At 45.4% G+C, this 17,500-nt stretch overlaps 2 protein-coding genes across 2 annotated transcripts in view; both read right to left on the reverse strand.

Moving 5' to 3' along the window:
* The window catches only part of sft2d2b (SFT2 domain containing 2b), a 4,144-nt gene extending 3,810 nt beyond the window's left edge, over nucleotides 1–334 (reverse strand). Inside the window, exon 1 of the mRNA XM_079236903.1 lies at nucleotides 205–334. Coding sequence (XP_079093029.1) covers nucleotides 205–273 — 69 coding nt within the window. The 5' untranslated portion in view covers nucleotides 274–334. The remainder of the gene's footprint in view (nucleotides 1–204) is intronic.
* A 171-nt stretch (nucleotides 335–505) lies between these two features.
* LOC306752934 (uncharacterized protein) overlaps nucleotides 506–17,500 on the reverse strand; it is a gene marked incomplete at its 5' end in the record, with an annotated part of 22,351 nt that continues 5,356 nt past the window's right edge. Inside the window, one exon of the mRNA XM_079236768.1 lies at nucleotides 506–850. Coding sequence (XP_079092894.1) covers nucleotides 743–850 — 108 coding nt within the window. The 3' untranslated portion in view covers nucleotides 506–742. The remainder of the gene's footprint in view (nucleotides 851–17,500) is intronic.

Here is a 17,500-nt window from a genome sequence, read left to right on the forward strand (position 1 = left end):
GGAGGGGTGTATTTGTACACTCCTGGTATTAGTTCTTTGTGAGTAAACACACAATACATTCATTTTAAAAGGGGCAGAAGTTAAACCTACATTATGCTCCTTTTAAAATGAATGTATAAGACCTTAGACGTTGTAGTCTGTGTCAGTAGTGACCGTCTCACTGGTTCCACTGGTTCCACTGGTCTACCCTCCCGGTACCCGTACCTCCAGGATCCCGGTCCCGTCGCTGCTGCCTTCATCCTGGCCGCTCAGCACCTTCTTCAGTTTATCCATGCAGAGAACCGCTCGTGAGCCGAGAAGAAGCTCCGCAGGTGTTTCCGGCTTCAGGTGTTTCCGGTTTCAGGTGTTTTTCGGCTTCAGGTGTCGTCAACACTTGAGCGGCACTTCCGCGTGCAATACCGCTTCCGGCCGCAGCGCGAGCGGGGCGGAGCGGCGGGGGCGCTGTTTCCTCCTCTTCACTGCGACCACTGCGTCTCACCGATGAACTCGAAACTGGACTTTTATTGTACTTGTTTTATTTATCATCATTTCATTTAAAACGTACTGACATTTTAAATAAAGTTACACGCACACACACACACACACACACACACACACACACACACACACACACACACACACACACACACACACACACACAGCTGATATAATTGTCTATTTAAACTACAACGTTAATTCGACTCGGTCTGATGACGTCAGTCTGAAGGGGCGCTTGGTGTCGTCGCGGTGCCTCCCGGCGGTCTCAGGGGACTTTGACCCGGGTGGAGCTCCAGAGGGCCGGCTGAGGGGCGGAGACCAGCACGTGACACGAAGGACACGACGGCTTCCTCCACAACCACTCCTCTATGCACTGAGAGAGAGACAGGGGGAGGGAGGGAGAGACAGGGGGAGGGAGGGAGAGACAGGGGGAGGGAGGGAGAGACAGGAGGAGGGAGGGAGAGACAGGGGGAGGGCGGGAGAGACAGGGGGAGGGAGGGAGAGACAGGAGGAGGGCGGGAGAGACAGTTTAGGACACATTTGATGTACTTGTATGTGTTTTTTTGCATTCTTCTGGCAGATTTATGCCCTGATGAAAAGTGTGTGTAGTCGTGTGTAGTAGTGTGCAGTAGTGTGTAGTAGTGTGTAGTAGTGTGTAGTAGTGTGTAGTCGTGTGTAGTAGTGTGTAGTCGTGTGTAGTAGTGTGTAGTAGTGTGTAGTAGTGTGTAGTCGTGTGTAGTCGTGTGTAGTAGTGTGTAGTAGTGTGTAGTAGTGTGTAGTCGTGTGTAGTAGTGTGTAGTCGTGTGTAGTAGTGTGCAGTAGTGTGTAGTCGTGTGTAGTAGTGTGTAGTAGTGTGTAGTAGTGTGTAGTCGTGTGTAGTCGTGTGTAGTAGTGTGTAGTAGTGTGTAGTAGTGTGTAGTCGTGTGTAGTAGTGTGTAGTCGTGTGTAGTAGTGTGTAGTAGTGTGTAGTAGTGTGTAGTCGTGTGTAGTAGTGTGTAGTAGTGTGTAGTCGTGTGTAGTCGTGTGTAGTAGTGTGTAGTCGTGTGTAGTAGTGTGTAGTAGTGTGTAGTCGTGTGTAGTAGTGTGTAGTAGTGTGTAGTCGTGTGTAGTCGTGTGTAGTCGTGTGTAGTAGTGTGTAGTAGTGTGTAGTCGTGTGTAGTAGTGTGTAGTAGTGTGTAGTCGTGTGTAGTCGTGTGTAGTCGTGTGTAGTAGTGTGTAGTCGTGTGTAGTAGTGTGTAGTCGTGTGTAGTAGTGTGTAGTCGTGTGTAGTCGTGTGTAGTAGTGTGTAGTAGTGTGTAGTCGTGTGTAGTCGTGTGTAGTAGTGTGTAGTAGTGTGTAGTCGTGTGTAGTAGTGTGTAGTAGTGTGTAGTAGTGTGTAGTCGTGTGTAGTCGTGTGTAGTAGTGTGTAGTAGTGTGTAGTCGTGTGTAGTAGTGTGTAGTCGTGTGTAGTAGTGTGTAGTAGTGTGTAGTAGTGTGTAGTCGTGTGTAGTAGTGTGTAGTAGTGTGTAGTAGTGTGTAGTCGTGTGTAGTCGTGTGTAGTAGTGTGTAGTAGTGTGTAGTAGTGTGTAGTCGTGTGTAGTCGTGTGTAGTAGTGTGTAGTAGTGTGTAGTCGTGTGTAGTCGTGTGTAGTCGTGTGTAGTAGTGTGTAGTAGTGTGTAGTCGTGTGTAGTAGTGTGTAGTAGTGTGTAGTCGTGTGTAGTAGTGTGTAGTAGTGTGTAGTCGTGTGTAGTCGTGTGTAGTCGTGTGTAGTCGTGTGTAGTAGTGTGTAGTCGTGTGTAGTAGTGTGTAGTAGTGTGTAGTCGTGTGTAGTAGTGTGTAGTAGTGTGTAGTCGTGTGTAGTCGTGTGTAGTAGTGTGTAGTCGTGTGTAGTAGTGTGTAGTAGTGTGTAGTAGTGTGTAGTCGTGTGTAGTCGTGTGTAGTCGTGTGTAGTAGTGTGTAGTAGTGTGTAGTCGTGTGTAGTAGTGTGTAGTAGTGTGTAGTCGTGTGTAGTCGTGTGTAGTAGTGTGTAGTCGTGTGTAGTAGTGTGTAGTAGTGTGTAGTAGTGTGTAGTCGTGTGTAGTCGTGTGTAGTAGTGTGTAGTAGTGTGTAGTCGTGTGTAGTAGTGTGTAGTAGTGTGTAGTAGTGTGTAGTCGTGTGTAGTCGTGTGTAGTAGTGTGTAGTAGTGTGTAGTCGTGTGTAGTCGTGTGTAGTAGTGTGTAGTCGTGTGTAGTAGTGTGTAGTAGTGTGTAGTCGTGTGTAGTCGTGTGTAGTAGTGTGTAGTAGTGTGTAGTAGTGTGTAGTCGTGTGTAGTCGTGTGTAGTAGTGTGTAGTCGTGTGTAGTAGTGTGTAGTAGTGTGTAGTCGTGTGTAGTCGTGTGTAGTCGTGTGTAGTCGTGTGTAGTAGTGTGTAGTCGTGTGTAGTCGTGTGTAGTAGTGTGTAGTCGTGTGTAGTAGTGTGTAGTAGTGTGTAGTCGTGTGTAGTCGTGTGTAGTAGTGTGTAGTAGTGTGTAGTCGTGTGTAGTCGTGTGTAGTCGTGTGTAGTCGTGTGTAGTAGTGTGTAGTCGTGTGTAGTAGTGTGTAGTAGTGTGTAGTAGTGTGTAGTCGTGTGTAGTCGTGTGTAGTCGTGTGTAATAGTGTGTAGTAGTGTGTAGTAGTGTGTAGTCGTGTGTAGTCGTGTGTAGTAGTGTGTAGTCGTGTGTAGTAGTGTGTAGTCGTGTGTAGTAGTGTGTAGTCGTGTGTAGTCGTGTGTAGTCGTGTGTAGTAGTGTGTAGTCGTGTGTAGTAGTGTGTAGTAGTGTGTAGTAGTGTGTAGTCGTGTGTAGTCGTGTGTAGTAGTGTGTAGTAGTGTGTAGTCGTGTGTAGTCGTGTGTAGTCGTGTGTAGTAGTGTGTAGTAGTGTGTAGTAGTGTGTAGTCGTGTGTAGTCGTGTGTAGTAGTGTGTAGTAGTGTGTAGTCGTGTGTAGTAGTGTGTAGTCGTGTGTAGTCGTGTGTAGTAGTGTGTAGTCGTGTGTAGTAGTGTGTAGTAGTGTGTAGTAGTGTGTAGTCGTGTGTAGTCGTGTGTAGTAGTGTGTAGTCGTGTGTAGTAGTGTGTAGTAGTGTGTAGTAGTGTGTAGTAGTGTGTAGTCGTGTGTAGTAGTGTGTAGTAGTGTGTAGTCGTGTGTAGTAGTGTGTAGTAGTGTGTAGTCGTGTGTAGTAGTGTGTAGTAGTGTGTAGTAGTGTGTAGTAGTGTGTAGTAGTGTGTAGTAGTGTGTAGTCGTGTGTAGTAGTGTGTAGTAGTGTGTAGTCGTGTGTAGTCGTGTGTAGTCGTGTGTAGTAGTGTGTAGTCGTGTGTAGTAGTGTGTAGTAGTGTGTAGTAGTGTGTAGTCGTGTGTAGTAGTGTGTAGTCGTGTGTAGTCGTGTGTAGTCGTGTGTAGTAGTGTGTAGTAGTGTGTAGTCGTGTGTAGTCGTGTGTAGTAGTGTGTAGTCGTGTGTAGTAGTGTGTAGTCGTGTGTAGTCGTGTGTAGTAGTGTGTAGTCGTGTGTAGTAGTGTGTAGTCGTGTGTAGTAGTGTGTAGTAGTGTGTAGTCGTGTGTAGTAGTGTGTAGTAGTGTGTAGTAGTGTGTAGTCGTGTGTAGTCGTGTGTAGTCGTGTGTAGTAGTGTGTAGTAGTGTGTAGTCGTGTGTAGTAGTGTGTAGTCGTGTGTAGTAGTGTGTAGTAGTGTGTAGTAGTGTGTAGTCGTGTGTAGTCGTGTGTAGTAGTGTGTAGTAGTGTGTAGTAGTGTGTAGTCGTGTGTAGTCGTGTGTAGTAGTGTGTAGTCGTGTGTAGTAGTGTGTAGTCGTGTGTAGTAGTGTGTAGTAGTGTGTAGTCGTGTGTAGTCGTGTGTAGTAGTGTGTAGTAGTGTGTAGTAGTGTGTAGTCGTGTGTAGTCGTGTGTAGTAGTGTGTAGTCGTGTGTAGTCGTGTGTAGTAGTGTGTAGTCGTGTGTAGTCGTGTGTAGTAGTGTGTAGTAGTGTGTAGTAGTGTGTAGTCGTGTGTAGTAGTGTGTAGTCGTGTGTAGTCGTGTGTAGTCGTGTGTAGTAGTGTGTAGTAGTGTGTAATAGTGTGCAGTCGTGTGCAGTAGTGTGTAGTCGTGTGTAGTCGTGTGTAGTCGTGTGTAGTAGTGTGTAGTAGTGTGTAGTCGTGTGTAGTCGTGTGTAGTAGTGTGTAGTAGTGTGTAGTCGTGTGTAGTAGTGTGTAGTAGTGTGTAGTAGTGTGTAGTCGTGTGTAGTCGTGTGTAGTAGTGTGTAGTCGTGTGTAGTCGTGTGTAGTAGTGTGTAGTCGTGTGTAGTAGTGTGTAGTAGTGTGTAGTCGTGTGTAGTCGTGTGTAGTAGTGTGTAGTAGTGTGTAGTCGTGTGTAGTAGTGTGTAGTAGTGTGTAGTAGTGTGTAGTCGTGTGTAGTAGTGTGTAGTAGTGTGTAGTAGTGTGCAGTCGTGTGTAGTAGTGTGTAGTCGTGTGTAGTCGTGTGCAGTCGTGTGTAGTAGTGTGTAGTAGTGTGTAGTCGTGTGCAGTAGTGTGCAGTAGTGTGTAGTCGTGTGTAGTAGTGTGCAGTAGTGTGCAGTAGTGTGTAGTCGTGTGTAGTACTGTGCAGTAGTGTGTAGTCGTGTGCAGTAGTGTGTAGTCGTGTGTAGTACTGTGCAGTAGTGTGCAGTAGTGTGTAGTCGTGTGTAGTAGTGTGCAGTAGTGTGTAGTCGTGTGTAGTAGTGTGTAGTCGTGTGTAGTAGTGTGTATAATGTGTTACCTCTCTGTGTGTATAGTGTGTTACCTCTCTGTGTGTATAGTGTGTTACCTCTCTGTGTGTCTCTAGTGTGCAGTCGTGTGTAGTAGTGTGCAGTCGTGTGTAGTCGTGTGTAGTAGTGTGTAGTCGTGTGTAGTAGTGTTCAGTAGTGTGTAGTAGTGTGCAGTAGTGTGTAGTAGTGTGCAGTAGTGTGTAGTAGTGTGCAGTAGTGTGTAGTAGTGTGTAGTAGTGTGTAGTCGTGTGTAGTAGTGTGTAGTCGTGTGTAGTAGTGTGCAGTAGTGTGTAGTAGTGTGTAGTAGTGTGCAGTAGTGTGTAGTAGTGTGTAGTAGTGTGTAGTAGTGTGCAGTAGTGTGTAGTAGTGTGCAGTAGTGTGTAGTAGTGTGCAGTAGTGTGTAGTAGTGTGCAGTAGTGTGTAGTAGTGTGCAGTAGTGTGTAGTAGTGTGTAGTAGTGTGTAGTAGTGTGTAGTAGTGTGCAGTAGTGTGTAGTAGTGTGCAGTAGTGTGTAGTAGTGTGTAGTAGTGTGTAGTAGTGTGTAGTAGTGTGCAGTCGTGTGTAGTAGTGTGTAGTAGTGTGTATAATGTGTTACCTCTCTGTGTGTATAGTGTGTTACCTCTCTGTGTGTCTCTAGTGTGCAGTCGTGTGTAGTAGTGTGTAGTCGTGTGTAGTAGTGTGTAGTAGTGTGTAGTAGTGTGCAGTAGTGTGTAGTAGTGTGCAGTAGTGTGTAGTAGTGTGCAGTAGTGTGTAGTAGTGTGTAGTAGTGTGTAGTCGTGTGTAGTAGTGTGTAGTCGTGTGTAGTAGTGTGCAGTAGTGTGTAGTAGTGTGTAGTAGTGTGCAGTAGTGTGTAGTAGTGTGCAGTAGTGTGTAGTAGTGTGCAGTAGTGTGTAGTAGTGTGCAGTAGTGTGTAGTAGTGTGCAGTAGTGTGTAGTAGTGTGTAGTAGTGTGTAGTAGTGTGTAGTAGTGTGCAGTCGTGTGTAGTCGTGTGCAGTAGTGTGCAGTCGTGTGTAGTAGTGTGCAGTCGTGTGTAGTAGTGTGTAGTAGTGTGTAGTAGTGTGTAGTCGTGTGTAGTAGTGTGTAGTCGTGTGTAGTAGTGTGCAGTAGTGTGTAGTAGTGTGCAGTAGTGTGTAGTAGTGTGTAGTAGTGTGTAGTAGTGTGTAGTAGTGTGCAGTCGTGTGTAGTAGTGTGTAGTAGTGTGTAGTAGTGTGTAGTCGTGTGTAGTAGTGTGTAGTCGTGTGTAGTAGTGTGCAGTAGTGTGTAGTAGTGTGCAGTAGTGTGTAGTAGTGTGTAGTAGTGTGTAGTCGTGTGTAGTAGTGTGTATAATGTGTTACCTCTCTGTGTGTATAGTGTGTTACCTCTCTGTGTGTATAGTGTGTTACCTCTCTGTGTGTCTCTAGTGTGCAGTCGTGTGTAGTAGTGTGCAGTCGTGTGTAGTAGTGTGTAGTAGTGTGTAGTAGTGTGTAGTCGTGTGTAGTAGTGTGTAGTCGTGTGTAGTAGTGTGCAGTAGTGTGTAGTAGTGTGCAGTAGTGTGTAGTAGTGTGTAGTAGTGTGTAGTAGTGTGTAGTAGTGTGCAGTAGTGTGTAGTAGTGTGTAGTAGTGTGCAGTAGTGTGTAGTAGTGTGTAGTAGTGTGTAGTAGTGTGTAGTAGTGTGCAGTAGTGTGTAGTAGTGTGCAGTAGTGTGTAGTAGTGTGCAGTAGTGTGTAGTAGTGTGTAGTAGTGTGTAGTAGTGTGTAGTAGTGTGTAGTAGTGTGCAGTAGTGTGTAGTAGTGTGTAGTAGTGTGTAGTAGTGTGCAGTAGTGTGCAGTAGTGTGTAGTCGTGTGCAGTCGTGTGTAGTAGTGTGTAGTAGTGTGTAGTAGTGTGTAGTAGTGTGTAGTAGTGTGTAGTCGTGTGTAGTAGTGTGTAGTAGTGTGTAGTAGTGTGTAGTCGTGTGTAGTAGTGTGTAGTCGTGTGTAGTAGTGTGCAGTAGTGTGTAGTAGTGTGCAGTAGTGTGTAGTAGTGTGCAGTAGTGTGTAGTAGTGTGCAGTAGTGTGTAGTAGTGTGTAGTAGTGTGTAGTAGTGTGCAGTAGTGTGTAGTAGTGTGTAGTAGTGTGTAGTAGTGTGCAGTAGTGTGTAGTAGTGTGCAGTAGTGTGTAGTAGTGTGCAGTAGTGTGTAGTAGTGTGCAGTAGTGTGTAGTAGTGTGTAGTAGTGTGTAGTAGTGTGCAGTCGTGTGTAGTAGTGTGTAGTAGTGTGCAGTAGTGTGTAGTAGTGTGCAGTAGTGTGTAGTAGTGTGCAGTAGTGTGTAGTAGTGTGTAGTAGTGTGTAGTAGTGTGCAGTAGTGTGTAGTAGTCTGCAGTAGTGTGTAGTAGTGTGTAGTAGTGTGTAGTAGTGTGCAGTAGTGTGTAGTAGTGTGCAGTCGTGTGTAGTAGTGTGCAGTCGTGTGTAGTCGTGTGCAGTCGTGTGTAGTAGTGTGTAGTAGTGTGCAGTCGTGTGTAGTAGTGGATAGTAGTGTGTAGTAGTGTGTAGTAGTGTGCAGTCGTGTGTAGTCGTGTGTAGTAGTGTGTAGTAGTGTGTAGTAGTGTGTAGTAGTGTGTAGTAGTGTGTAGTAGTGTGTAGTAGTGTGTAGTAGTGTGCAGTCGTGTGTAGTAGTGTGTAGTAGTGTGCAGTCGTGTGTAGTAGTGTGCAGTCGTGTGTAGTCGTGTGTAGTAGTGTGCAGTAGTGTGTAGTAGTGTGTAGTAGTGTGTAGTAGTGTGTAGTAGTGTGTAGTAGTGTGCAGTAGTGTGTAGTAGTGTGCAGTAGTGTGCAGTAGTGTGCAGTAGTGTGTAGTAGTGTGCAGTAGTGTGTAGTAGTGTGTAGTAGTGTGTAGTAGTGTGCAGTCGTGTGTAGTAGTGTGTAGTAGTGTGTATAATGTGTTACCTCTCTGTGTGTATAGTGTGTTACCTCTCTGTGTGTATAGTGTGTTACCTCTCTGTGTGTCTCTAGTGTGCAGTCGTGTGTAGTAGTGTGCAGTAGTGTGTAGTCGTGTGTAGTAGTGTGTAGTAGTGTGTAGTCGTGTGTAGTCGTGTGTAGTAGTGTGTAGTAGTGTGTAGTAGTGTGTAGTCGTGTGTAGTCGTGTGTAGTAGTGTGTAGTCGTGTGTAGTAGTGTGTAGTAGTGTGTAGTCGTGTGTAGTCGTGTGTAGTCGTGTGTAGTCGTGTGTAGTAGTGTGTAGTCGTGTGTAGTCGTGTGTAGTAGTGTGTAGTCGTGTGTAGTAGTGTGTAGTAGTGTGTAGTCGTGTGTAGTCGTGTGTAGTAGTGTGTAGTAGTGTGTAGTCGTGTGTAGTCGTGTGTAGTCGTGTGTAGTCGTGTGTAGTAGTGTGTAGTCGTGTGTAGTAGTGTGTAGTAGTGTGTAGTAGTGTGTAGTCGTGTGTAGTCGTGTGTAGTCGTGTGTAATAGTGTGTAGTAGTGTGTAGTAGTGTGTAGTCGTGTGTAGTCGTGTGTAGTAGTGTGTAGTCGTGTGTAGTAGTGTGTAGTCGTGTGTAGTAGTGTGTAGTCGTGTGTAGTCGTGTGTAGTCGTGTGTAGTAGTGTGTAGTCGTGTGTAGTAGTGTGTAGTAGTGTGTAGTAGTGTGTAGTCGTGTGTAGTCGTGTGTAGTAGTGTGTAGTAGTGTGTAGTCGTGTGTAGTCGTGTGTAGTCGTGTGTAGTAGTGTGTAGTAGTGTGTAGTAGTGTGTAGTCGTGTGTAGTCGTGTGTAGTAGTGTGTAGTAGTGTGTAGTCGTGTGTAGTAGTGTGTAGTCGTGTGTAGTCGTGTGTAGTAGTGTGTAGTCGTGTGTAGTAGTGTGTAGTAGTGTGTAGTAGTGTGTAGTCGTGTGTAGTCGTGTGTAGTAGTGTGTAGTCGTGTGTAGTAGTGTGTAGTAGTGTGTAGTAGTGTGTAGTAGTGTGTAGTCGTGTGTAGTAGTGTGTAGTAGTGTGTAGTCGTGTGTAGTAGTGTGTAGTAGTGTGTAGTCGTGTGTAGTAGTGTGTAGTAGTGTGTAGTAGTGTGTAGTAGTGTGTAGTAGTGTGTAGTAGTGTGTAGTCGTGTGTAGTAGTGTGTAGTAGTGTGTAGTCGTGTGTAGTCGTGTGTAGTCGTGTGTAGTAGTGTGTAGTCGTGTGTAGTAGTGTGTAGTAGTGTGTAGTAGTGTGTAGTCGTGTGTAGTAGTGTGTAGTCGTGTGTAGTCGTGTGTAGTCGTGTGTAGTAGTGTGTAGTAGTGTGTAGTCGTGTGTAGTCGTGTGTAGTAGTGTGTAGTCGTGTGTAGTAGTGTGTAGTCGTGTGTAGTCGTGTGTAGTAGTGTGTAGTCGTGTGTAGTAGTGTGTAGTCGTGTGTAGTAGTGTGTAGTAGTGTGTAGTCGTGTGTAGTAGTGTGTAGTAGTGTGTAGTAGTGTGTAGTCGTGTGTAGTCGTGTGTAGTCGTGTGTAGTAGTGTGTAGTAGTGTGTAGTCGTGTGTAGTAGTGTGTAGTCGTGTGTAGTAGTGTGTAGTAGTGTGTAGTAGTGTGTAGTCGTGTGTAGTCGTGTGTAGTAGTGTGTAGTAGTGTGTAGTAGTGTGTAGTCGTGTGTAGTCGTGTGTAGTAGTGTGTAGTCGTGTGTAGTAGTGTGTAGTCGTGTGTAGTAGTGTGTAGTAGTGTGTAGTCGTGTGTAGTCGTGTGTAGTAGTGTGTAGTAGTGTGTAGTAGTGTGTAGTCGTGTGTAGTCGTGTGTAGTAGTGTGTAGTCGTGTGTAGTCGTGTGTAGTAGTGTGTAGTCGTGTGTAGTCGTGTGTAGTAGTGTGTAGTAGTGTGTAGTAGTGTGTAGTCGTGTGTAGTAGTGTGTAGTCGTGTGTAGTCGTGTGTAGTCGTGTGTAGTAGTGTGTAGTAGTGTGTAATAGTGTGCAGTCGTGTGCAGTAGTGTGTAGTCGTGTGTAGTCGTGTGTAGTCGTGTGTAGTAGTGTGTAGTAGTGTGTAGTCGTGTGTAGTCGTGTGTAGTAGTGTGTAGTAGTGTGTAGTCGTGTGTAGTAGTGTGTAGTAGTGTGTAGTAGTGTGTAGTCGTGTGTAGTCGTGTGTAGTAGTGTGTAGTCGTGTGTAGTCGTGTGTAGTAGTGTGTAGTCGTGTGTAGTAGTGTGTAGTAGTGTGTAGTCGTGTGTAGTCGTGTGTAGTAGTGTGTAGTAGTGTGTAGTCGTGTGTAGTAGTGTGTAGTAGTGTGTAGTAGTGTGTAGTCGTGTGTAGTAGTGTGTAGTAGTGTGTAGTAGTGTGCAGTCGTGTGTAGTAGTGTGTAGTCGTGTGTAGTCGTGTGCAGTCGTGTGTAGTAGTGTGTAGTAGTGTGTAGTCGTGTGCAGTAGTGTGCAGTAGTGTGTAGTCGTGTGTAGTAGTGTGCAGTAGTGTGCAGTAGTGTGTAGTCGTGTGTAGTACTGTGCAGTAGTGTGTAGTCGTGTGCAGTAGTGTGTAGTCGTGTGTAGTACTGTGCAGTAGTGTGCAGTAGTGTGTAGTCGTGTGTAGTAGTGTGCAGTAGTGTGTAGTCGTGTGTAGTAGTGTGTAGTCGTGTGTAGTAGTGTGTATAATGTGTTACCTCTCTGTGTGTATAGTGTGTTACCTCTCTGTGTGTATAGTGTGTTACCTCTCTGTGTGTCTCTAGTGTGCAGTCGTGTGTAGTAGTGTGCAGTCGTGTGTAGTCGTGTGTAGTAGTGTGTAGTCGTGTGTAGTAGTGTTCAGTAGTGTGTAGTAGTGTGCAGTAGTGTGTAGTAGTGTGCAGTAGTGTGTAGTAGTGTGCAGTAGTGTGTAGTAGTGTGTAGTAGTGTGTAGTCGTGTGTAGTAGTGTGTAGTCGTGTGTAGTAGTGTGCAGTAGTGTGTAGTAGTGTGTAGTAGTGTGCAGTAGTGTGTAGTAGTGTGTAGTAGTGTGTAGTAGTGTGCAGTAGTGTGTAGTAGTGTGCAGTAGTGTGTAGTAGTGTGCAGTAGTGTGTAGTAGTGTGCAGTAGTGTGTAGTAGTGTGCAGTAGTGTGTAGTAGTGTGTAGTAGTGTGTAGTAGTGTGTAGTAGTGTGCAGTAGTGTGTAGTAGTGTGCAGTAGTGTGTAGTAGTGTGTAGTAGTGTGTAGTAGTGTGTAGTAGTGTGCAGTCGTGTGTAGTAGTGTGTAGTAGTGTGTATAATGTGTTACCTCTCTGTGTGTATAGTGTGTTACCTCTCTGTGTGTCTCTAGTGTGCAGTCGTGTGTAGTAGTGTGTAGTCGTGTGTAGTAGTGTTCAGTAGTGTGTAGTAGTGTGCAGTAGTGTGTAGTAGTGTGCAGTAGTGTGTAGTAGTGTGCAGTAGTGTGTAGTAGTGTGTAGTAGTGTGTAGTCGTGTGTAGTAGTGTGTAGTCGTGTGTAGTAGTGTGCAGTAGTGTGTAGTAGTGTGTAGTAGTGTGCAGTAGTGTGTAGTAGTGTGCAGTAGTGTGTAGTAGTGTGCAGTAGTGTGTAGTAGTGTGCAGTAGTGTGTAGTAGTGTGCAGTAGTGTGTAGTAGTGTGTAGTAGTGTGTAGTAGTGTGTAGTAGTGTGCAGTCGTGTGTAGTCGTGTGCAGTAGTGTGCAGTCGTGTGTAGTAGTGTGCAGTCGTGTGTAGTAGTGTGTAGTAGTGTGTAGTAGTGTGTAGTCGTGTGTAGTAGTGTGTAGTCGTGTGTAGTAGTGTGCAGTAGTGTGTAGTAGTGTGCAGTAGTGTGTAGTAGTGTGTAGTAGTGTGTAGTAGTGTGTAGTAGTGTGCAGTCGTGTGTAGTAGTGTGTAGTAGTGTGTAGTAGTGTGTAGTCGTGTGTAGTAGTGTGTAGTCGTGTGTAGTAGTGTGCAGTAGTGTGTAGTAGTGTGCAGTAGTGTGTAGTAGTGTGTAGTAGTGTGTAGTCGTGTGTAGTAGTGTGTATAATGTGTTACCTCTCTGTGTGTATAGTGTGTTACCTCTCTGTGTGTATAGTGTGCTACCTCTCTGTGTGTCTCTAGTGTGCAGTCGTGTGTAGTAGTGTGCAGTCGTGTGTAGTAGTGTGTAGTAGTGTGTAGTAGTGTGTAGTCGTGTGTAGTAGTGTGTAGTCGTGTGTAGTAGTGTGCAGTAGTGTGTAGTAGTGTGCAGTAGTGTGTAGTAGTGTGTAGTAGTGTGTAGTAGTGTGTAGTAGTGTGCAGTAGTGTGTAGTAGTGTGTAGTAGTGTGCAGTAGTGTGTAGTAGTGTGTAGTAGTGTGTAGTAGTGTGTAGTAGTGTGCAGTAGTGTGTAGTAGTGTGCAGTAGTGTGTAGTAGTGTGCAGTAGTGTGTAGTAGTGTGTAGTAGTGTGTAGTAGTGTGTAGTAGTGTGTAGTAGTGTGCAGTAGTGTGTAGTAGTGTGTAGTAGTGTGTAGTAGTGTGCAGTAGTGTGCAGTAGTGTGTAGTCGTGTGCAGTCGTGTGTAGTAGTGTGTAGTAGTGTGTAGTAGTGTGTAGTAGTGTGTAGTAGTGTGTAGTCGTGTGTAGTAGTGTGTAGTAGTGTGTAGTAGTGTGTAGTCGTGTGTAGTAGTGTGTAGTCGTGTGTAGTAGTGTGCAGTAGTGTGTAGTAGTGTGCAGTAGTGTGTAGTAGTGTGCAGTAGTGTGTAGTAGTGTGCAGTAGTGTGTAGTAGTGTGTAGTAGTGTGTAGTAGTGTGCAGTAGTGTGTAGTAGTGTGTAGTAGTGTGTAGTAGTGTGCAGTAGTGTGTAGTAGTGTGCAGTAGTGTGTAGTAGTGTGCAGTAGTGTGTAGTAGTGTGCAGTAGTGTGTAGTAGTGTGTAGTAGTGTGTAGTAGTGTGCAGTCGTGTGTAGTAGTGTGTAGTAGTGTGCAGTAGTGTGTAGTAGTGTGCAGTAGTGTGTAGTAGTGTGCAGTAGTGTGTAGTAGTGTGTAGTAGTGTGTAGTAGTGTGCAGTAGTGTGTAGTAGTCTGCAGTAGTGTGTAGTAGTGTGTAGTAGTGTGTAGTAGTGTGCAGTAGTGTGTAGTAGTGTGCAGTCGTGTGTAGTAGTGTGCAGTCGTGTGTAGTCGTGTGCAGTCGTGTGTAGTAGTGTGTAGTAGTGTGCAGTCGTGTGTAGTAGTGGATAGTAGTGTGTAGTAGTGTGTAGTAGTGTGCAGTCGTGTGTAGTCGTGTGTAGTAGTGTGTAGTAGTGTGTAGTAGTGTGTAGTAGTGTGTAGTAGTGTGTAGTAGTGTGTAGTAGTGTGCAGTCGTGTGTAGTAGTGTGTAGTAGTGTGCAGTCGTGTGTAGTAGTGTGCAGTCGTGTGTAGTCGTGTGTAGTAGTGTGCAGTAGTGTGTAGTAGTGTGTAGTAGTGTGTAGTAGTGTGTAGTAGTGTGTAGTAGTGTGCAGTAGTGTGTAGTAGTGTGCAGTAGTGTGCAGTAGTGTGCAGTAGTGTGTAGTAGTGTGCAGTAGTGTGTAGTAGTGTGTAGTAGTGTGTAGTAGTGTGCAGTCGTGTGTAGTAGTGTGTAGTAGTGTGTATAATGTGTTACCTCTCTGTGTGTATAGTGTGTTACCTCTCTGTGTGTATAGTGTGTTACCTCTCTGTGTGTCTCTAGTGTGCAGTCGTGTGTAGTAGTGTGCAGTAGTGTGTAGTCGTGTGTAGTAGTGTGTAGTCGTGTGTAGTAGTGTGTATAATGTGTTACCTCTCTGTGTGTATAGTGTGTTACCTCTCTGTGTGTATAGTGTGCAGTCGTGTGTAGTAGTGTGTAGTAGTGTGTAGTAGTGTGCAGTAGTGTGTAGTAGTGTGCAGTAGTGTGTAGTAGTGTGTAGTAGTGTGTAGTAGTGTGCAGTAGTGTGTAGTAGTGTGCAGTAGTGTGTAGTAGTGTGCAGTAGTGTGTAGTAGTGTGTAGTAGTGTGTAGTAGTGTGTAGTAGTGTGCAGTCGTGTGTAGTAGTGTGTAGTAGTGTGCAGTCGTGTGTAGTAGTGTGCAGTCGTGTGTAGTCGTGTGTAGTAGTGTGCAGTAGTGTGTAGTAGTGTGTAGTAGTGTGTAGTAGTGTGTAGTAGTGTGTAGTAGTGTGTAGTAGTGTGCAGTCGTGTGTAGTAGTGTGTAGTAGTGTGCAGTCGTGTGTAGTAGTGTGCAGTCGTGTGTAGTCGTGTGTAGTAGTGTGCAGTAGTGTGTAGTAGTGTGTAGTAGTGTGTAGTAGTGTGTAGTAGTGTGTAGTAGTGTGCAGTCGTGTGTAGTAGTGTGCAGTCGTGTGTAGTCGTGTGCAGTCGTGTGTAGTAGTGTGTAGTAGTGTGCAGTCGTGTGTAGTAGTGGATAGTAGTGTGTAGTAGTGTGTAGTAGTGTGCAGTCGTGTGTAGTCGTGTGTAGTAGTGTGTAGTAGTGTGTAGTAGTGTGTAGTAGTGTGCAGTAGTGTGTAGTAGTGTGCAGTCGTGTGTAGTAGTGTGTAGTAGTGTGTAGTCGTGTGTAGTAGTGTGCAGTCGTGTGTAGTAGTGTGTAGTAGTGTGTAGTCGTGTGTAGTAGTGTGCAGTCGTGTGTAGTAGTGTGCAGTAGTGTGTAGTAGTGTGTAGTAGTGTGTAGTAGTGTGCAGTAGTGTGTAGTAGTGTGCAGTAGTGTGTAGTAGTGTGCAGTAGTGTGTAGTAGTGTGTAGTAGTGTGTAGTAGTGTGCAGTAGTGTGTAGTAGTCTGCAGTAGTGTGTAGTAGTGTGTAGTAGTGTGTAGTAGTGTGCAGTAGTGTGTAGTAGTGTGCAGTAGTGTGCAGTAGTGTGCAGTAGTGTGTAGTAGTGTGCAGTAGTGTGTAGTAGTGTGTAGTAGTGTGTAGTAGTGTGCAGTCGTGTGTAGTCGTGTGTAGTAGTGTGCAGTCGTGTGTAGTAGTGTGCAGTCGTGTGTAGTCGTGTGTAGTAGTGTGCAGTCGTGTGTAGTAGTGTGTAGTAGTGTGTAGTAGTGTGTAGTAGTGTGTAGTAGTGTGCAGTAGTGTGTAGTAGTGTGTAGTAGTGTGTAGTAGTGTGTAGTAGTGTGTAGTAGTGTGCAGTAGTGTGTAGTAGTGGATAGTAGTGTGTAGTAGTGTGTAGTAGTGTGTAGTAGTGTGCAGTCGTGTGTAGTCGTGTGTAGTAGTGTGCAGTCGTGTGTAGTAGTGTGCAGTCGTGTGTAGTCGTGTGTAGTAGTGTGCAGTCGTGTGTAGTAGTGTGCAGTCGTGTGTAGTAGTGTGTAGTAGTGTGTAGTAGTGTGTAGTAGTGTGTAGTAGTGTGCAGTAGTGTGTAGTAGTGGATAGTAGTGTGTAGTAGTGTGTAGTAGTGTGCAGTCGTGTGTAGTCGTGTGTAGTAGTGTGCAGTCGTGTGTAGTAGTGTGCAGTAGTGTGTAGTAGTGTGTAGTAGTGTGTAGTAGTGTGCAGTAGTGTGTAGTAGTGTGCAGTAGTGTGTAGTAGTGTGCAGTAGTGTGTAGTAGTGTGTAGTAGTGTGTAGTAGTGTGCAGTAGTGTGTAGTAGTCTGCAGTAGTGTGTAGTAGTGTGTAGTAGTGTGTAGTAGTGTGCAGTAGTGTGTAGTAGTGTGCAGTAGTGTGCAGTAGTGTGCAGTAGTGTGTAGTAGTGTGCAGTAGTGTGTAGTAGTGTGTAGTAGTGTGTAGTAGTGTGCAGTCGTGTGTAGTAGTGTGTAGTAGTGTGTATAATGTGTTACCTCTCTGTGTGTATAGTGTGTTACCTCTCTGTGTGTATAGTGTGTTACCTCTCTGTGTGTCTCTAGTGTGCAGTCGTGTGTAGTAGTGTGCAGTAGTGTGTAGTCGTGTGTAGTAGTGTGTAGTCGTGTGTAGTAGTGTGTATAATGTGTTACCTCTCTGTGTGTATAGTGTGTTACCTCTCTGTGTGTATAGTGTGCAGTCGTGTGTAGTAGTGTGTAGTAGTGTGTAGTAGTGTGCAGTAGTGTGTAGTAGTGTGCAGTAGTGTGTAGTAGTGTGTAGTAGTGTGTAGTAGTGTGCAGTAGTGTGTAGTAGTGTGCAGTAGTGTGTAGTAGTGTGCAGTAGTGTGTAGTAGTGTGTAGTAGTGTGTAGTAGTGTGTAGTAGTGTGCAGTCGTGTGTAGTAGTGTGTAGTAGTGTGCAGTCGTGTGTAGTAGTGTGCAGTCGTGTGTAGTCGTGTGTAGTAGTGTGCAGTAGTGTGTAGTAGTGTGTAGTAGTGTGTAGTAGTGTGTAGTAGTGTGTAGTAGTGTGCAGTCGTGTGTAGTAGTGTGTAGTAGTGTGCAGTCGTGTGTAGTAGTGTGTAGTCGTGTGTAGTAGTGTGCAGTAGTGTGTAGTAGTGTGTAGTAGTGTGTAGTAGTGTGTAGTAGTGTGTAGTAGTGTGCAGTCGTGTGTAGTAGTGTGCAGTCGTGTGTAGTCGTGTGCAGTAGTGTGTAGTCGTGTGTAGTAGTGTGCAGTCGTGTGTAGTAGTGTGTAGTAGTGTGCAGTCGTGTGTAGTAGTGTGCAGTCGTGTGTAGTAGTGTGTAGTAGTGTGTAGTAGTGTGTAGTAGTGTGTAGTAGTGTGCAGTAGTGTGTAGTAGTGGATAGTAGTGTGTAGTAGTGTGTAGTAGTGTGTAGTAGTGTGCAGTCGTGTGTAGTCGTGTGTAGTAGTGTGCAGTCGTGTGTAGTAGTGTGCAGTCGTGTGTAGTCGTGTGTAGTAGTGTGCAGTCGTGTGTAGTAGTGTGCAGTCGTGTGTAGTAGTGTGTAGTAGTGTGTAGTAGTGTGTAGTAGTGTGTAGTAGTGTGCAGTAGTGTGTAGTAGTGGATAGTAGTGTGTAGTAGTGTGTAGTAGTGTGCAGTCGTGTGTAGTCGTGTGTAGTAGTGTGCAGTCGTGTGTAGTAGTGTGCAGTCGTGTGTAGTAGTGTGCAGTCGTGTGTAGTCGTGTGTAGTAGTGTGCAGTAGTGTGTAGTAGTGTGTAGTAGTGTGTAGTAGTGTGCAGAGCACTTCGAGCTGGTCTTCTAGATTAAAAGAACACGGAGACATTGTCGTGATGTCATAGTCTTCAACCAATCAGATGTTTAGTTTGACATGTGGCCGTATTCTTTGGCGTGCAGCGCCTGCGAGCTGGCTCTGACATGTGATTGGTCAGTGGGCCAGCTGACTTTAGTCAACAGAAAGCTAGCTAGCTGCTAGCATGACTCAGTAGCAGCAAGAAGAGTTCAGGTTGAAACATATGAGACGTGATGATATGTTTATGTTTAGCTTGTTGTAGTTATTTTCACCCTCAATGGCTGAAGGAGGAGAAGCGGACGCGCTGCTGGATTAGTTGACCCGTCTTCGTCACAGAGGGTTACGGTGTCTGGTGACCGTCCCAACATGGACGCCGCTGTGAGCGGCTCCACCGGCCTCACCGTCCACGGCCATCCAGAAGGAGCTGCGCCTGAAGAGCAAGATCCTTCTGGTCGTGGCTCGTTCTCTTGAGTGTGTGGTGTTCTAGTGCCGCAGCTTTGTTGGATTGTTTTGTCATGTT

This window comes from Taurulus bubalis (genome assembly GCF_910589615.1).
Source record: "Taurulus bubalis genome assembly, chromosome: 21".
NCBI classification, from domain to species: domain Eukaryota; kingdom Metazoa; phylum Chordata; class Actinopteri; order Perciformes; family Cottidae; genus Taurulus; species Taurulus bubalis.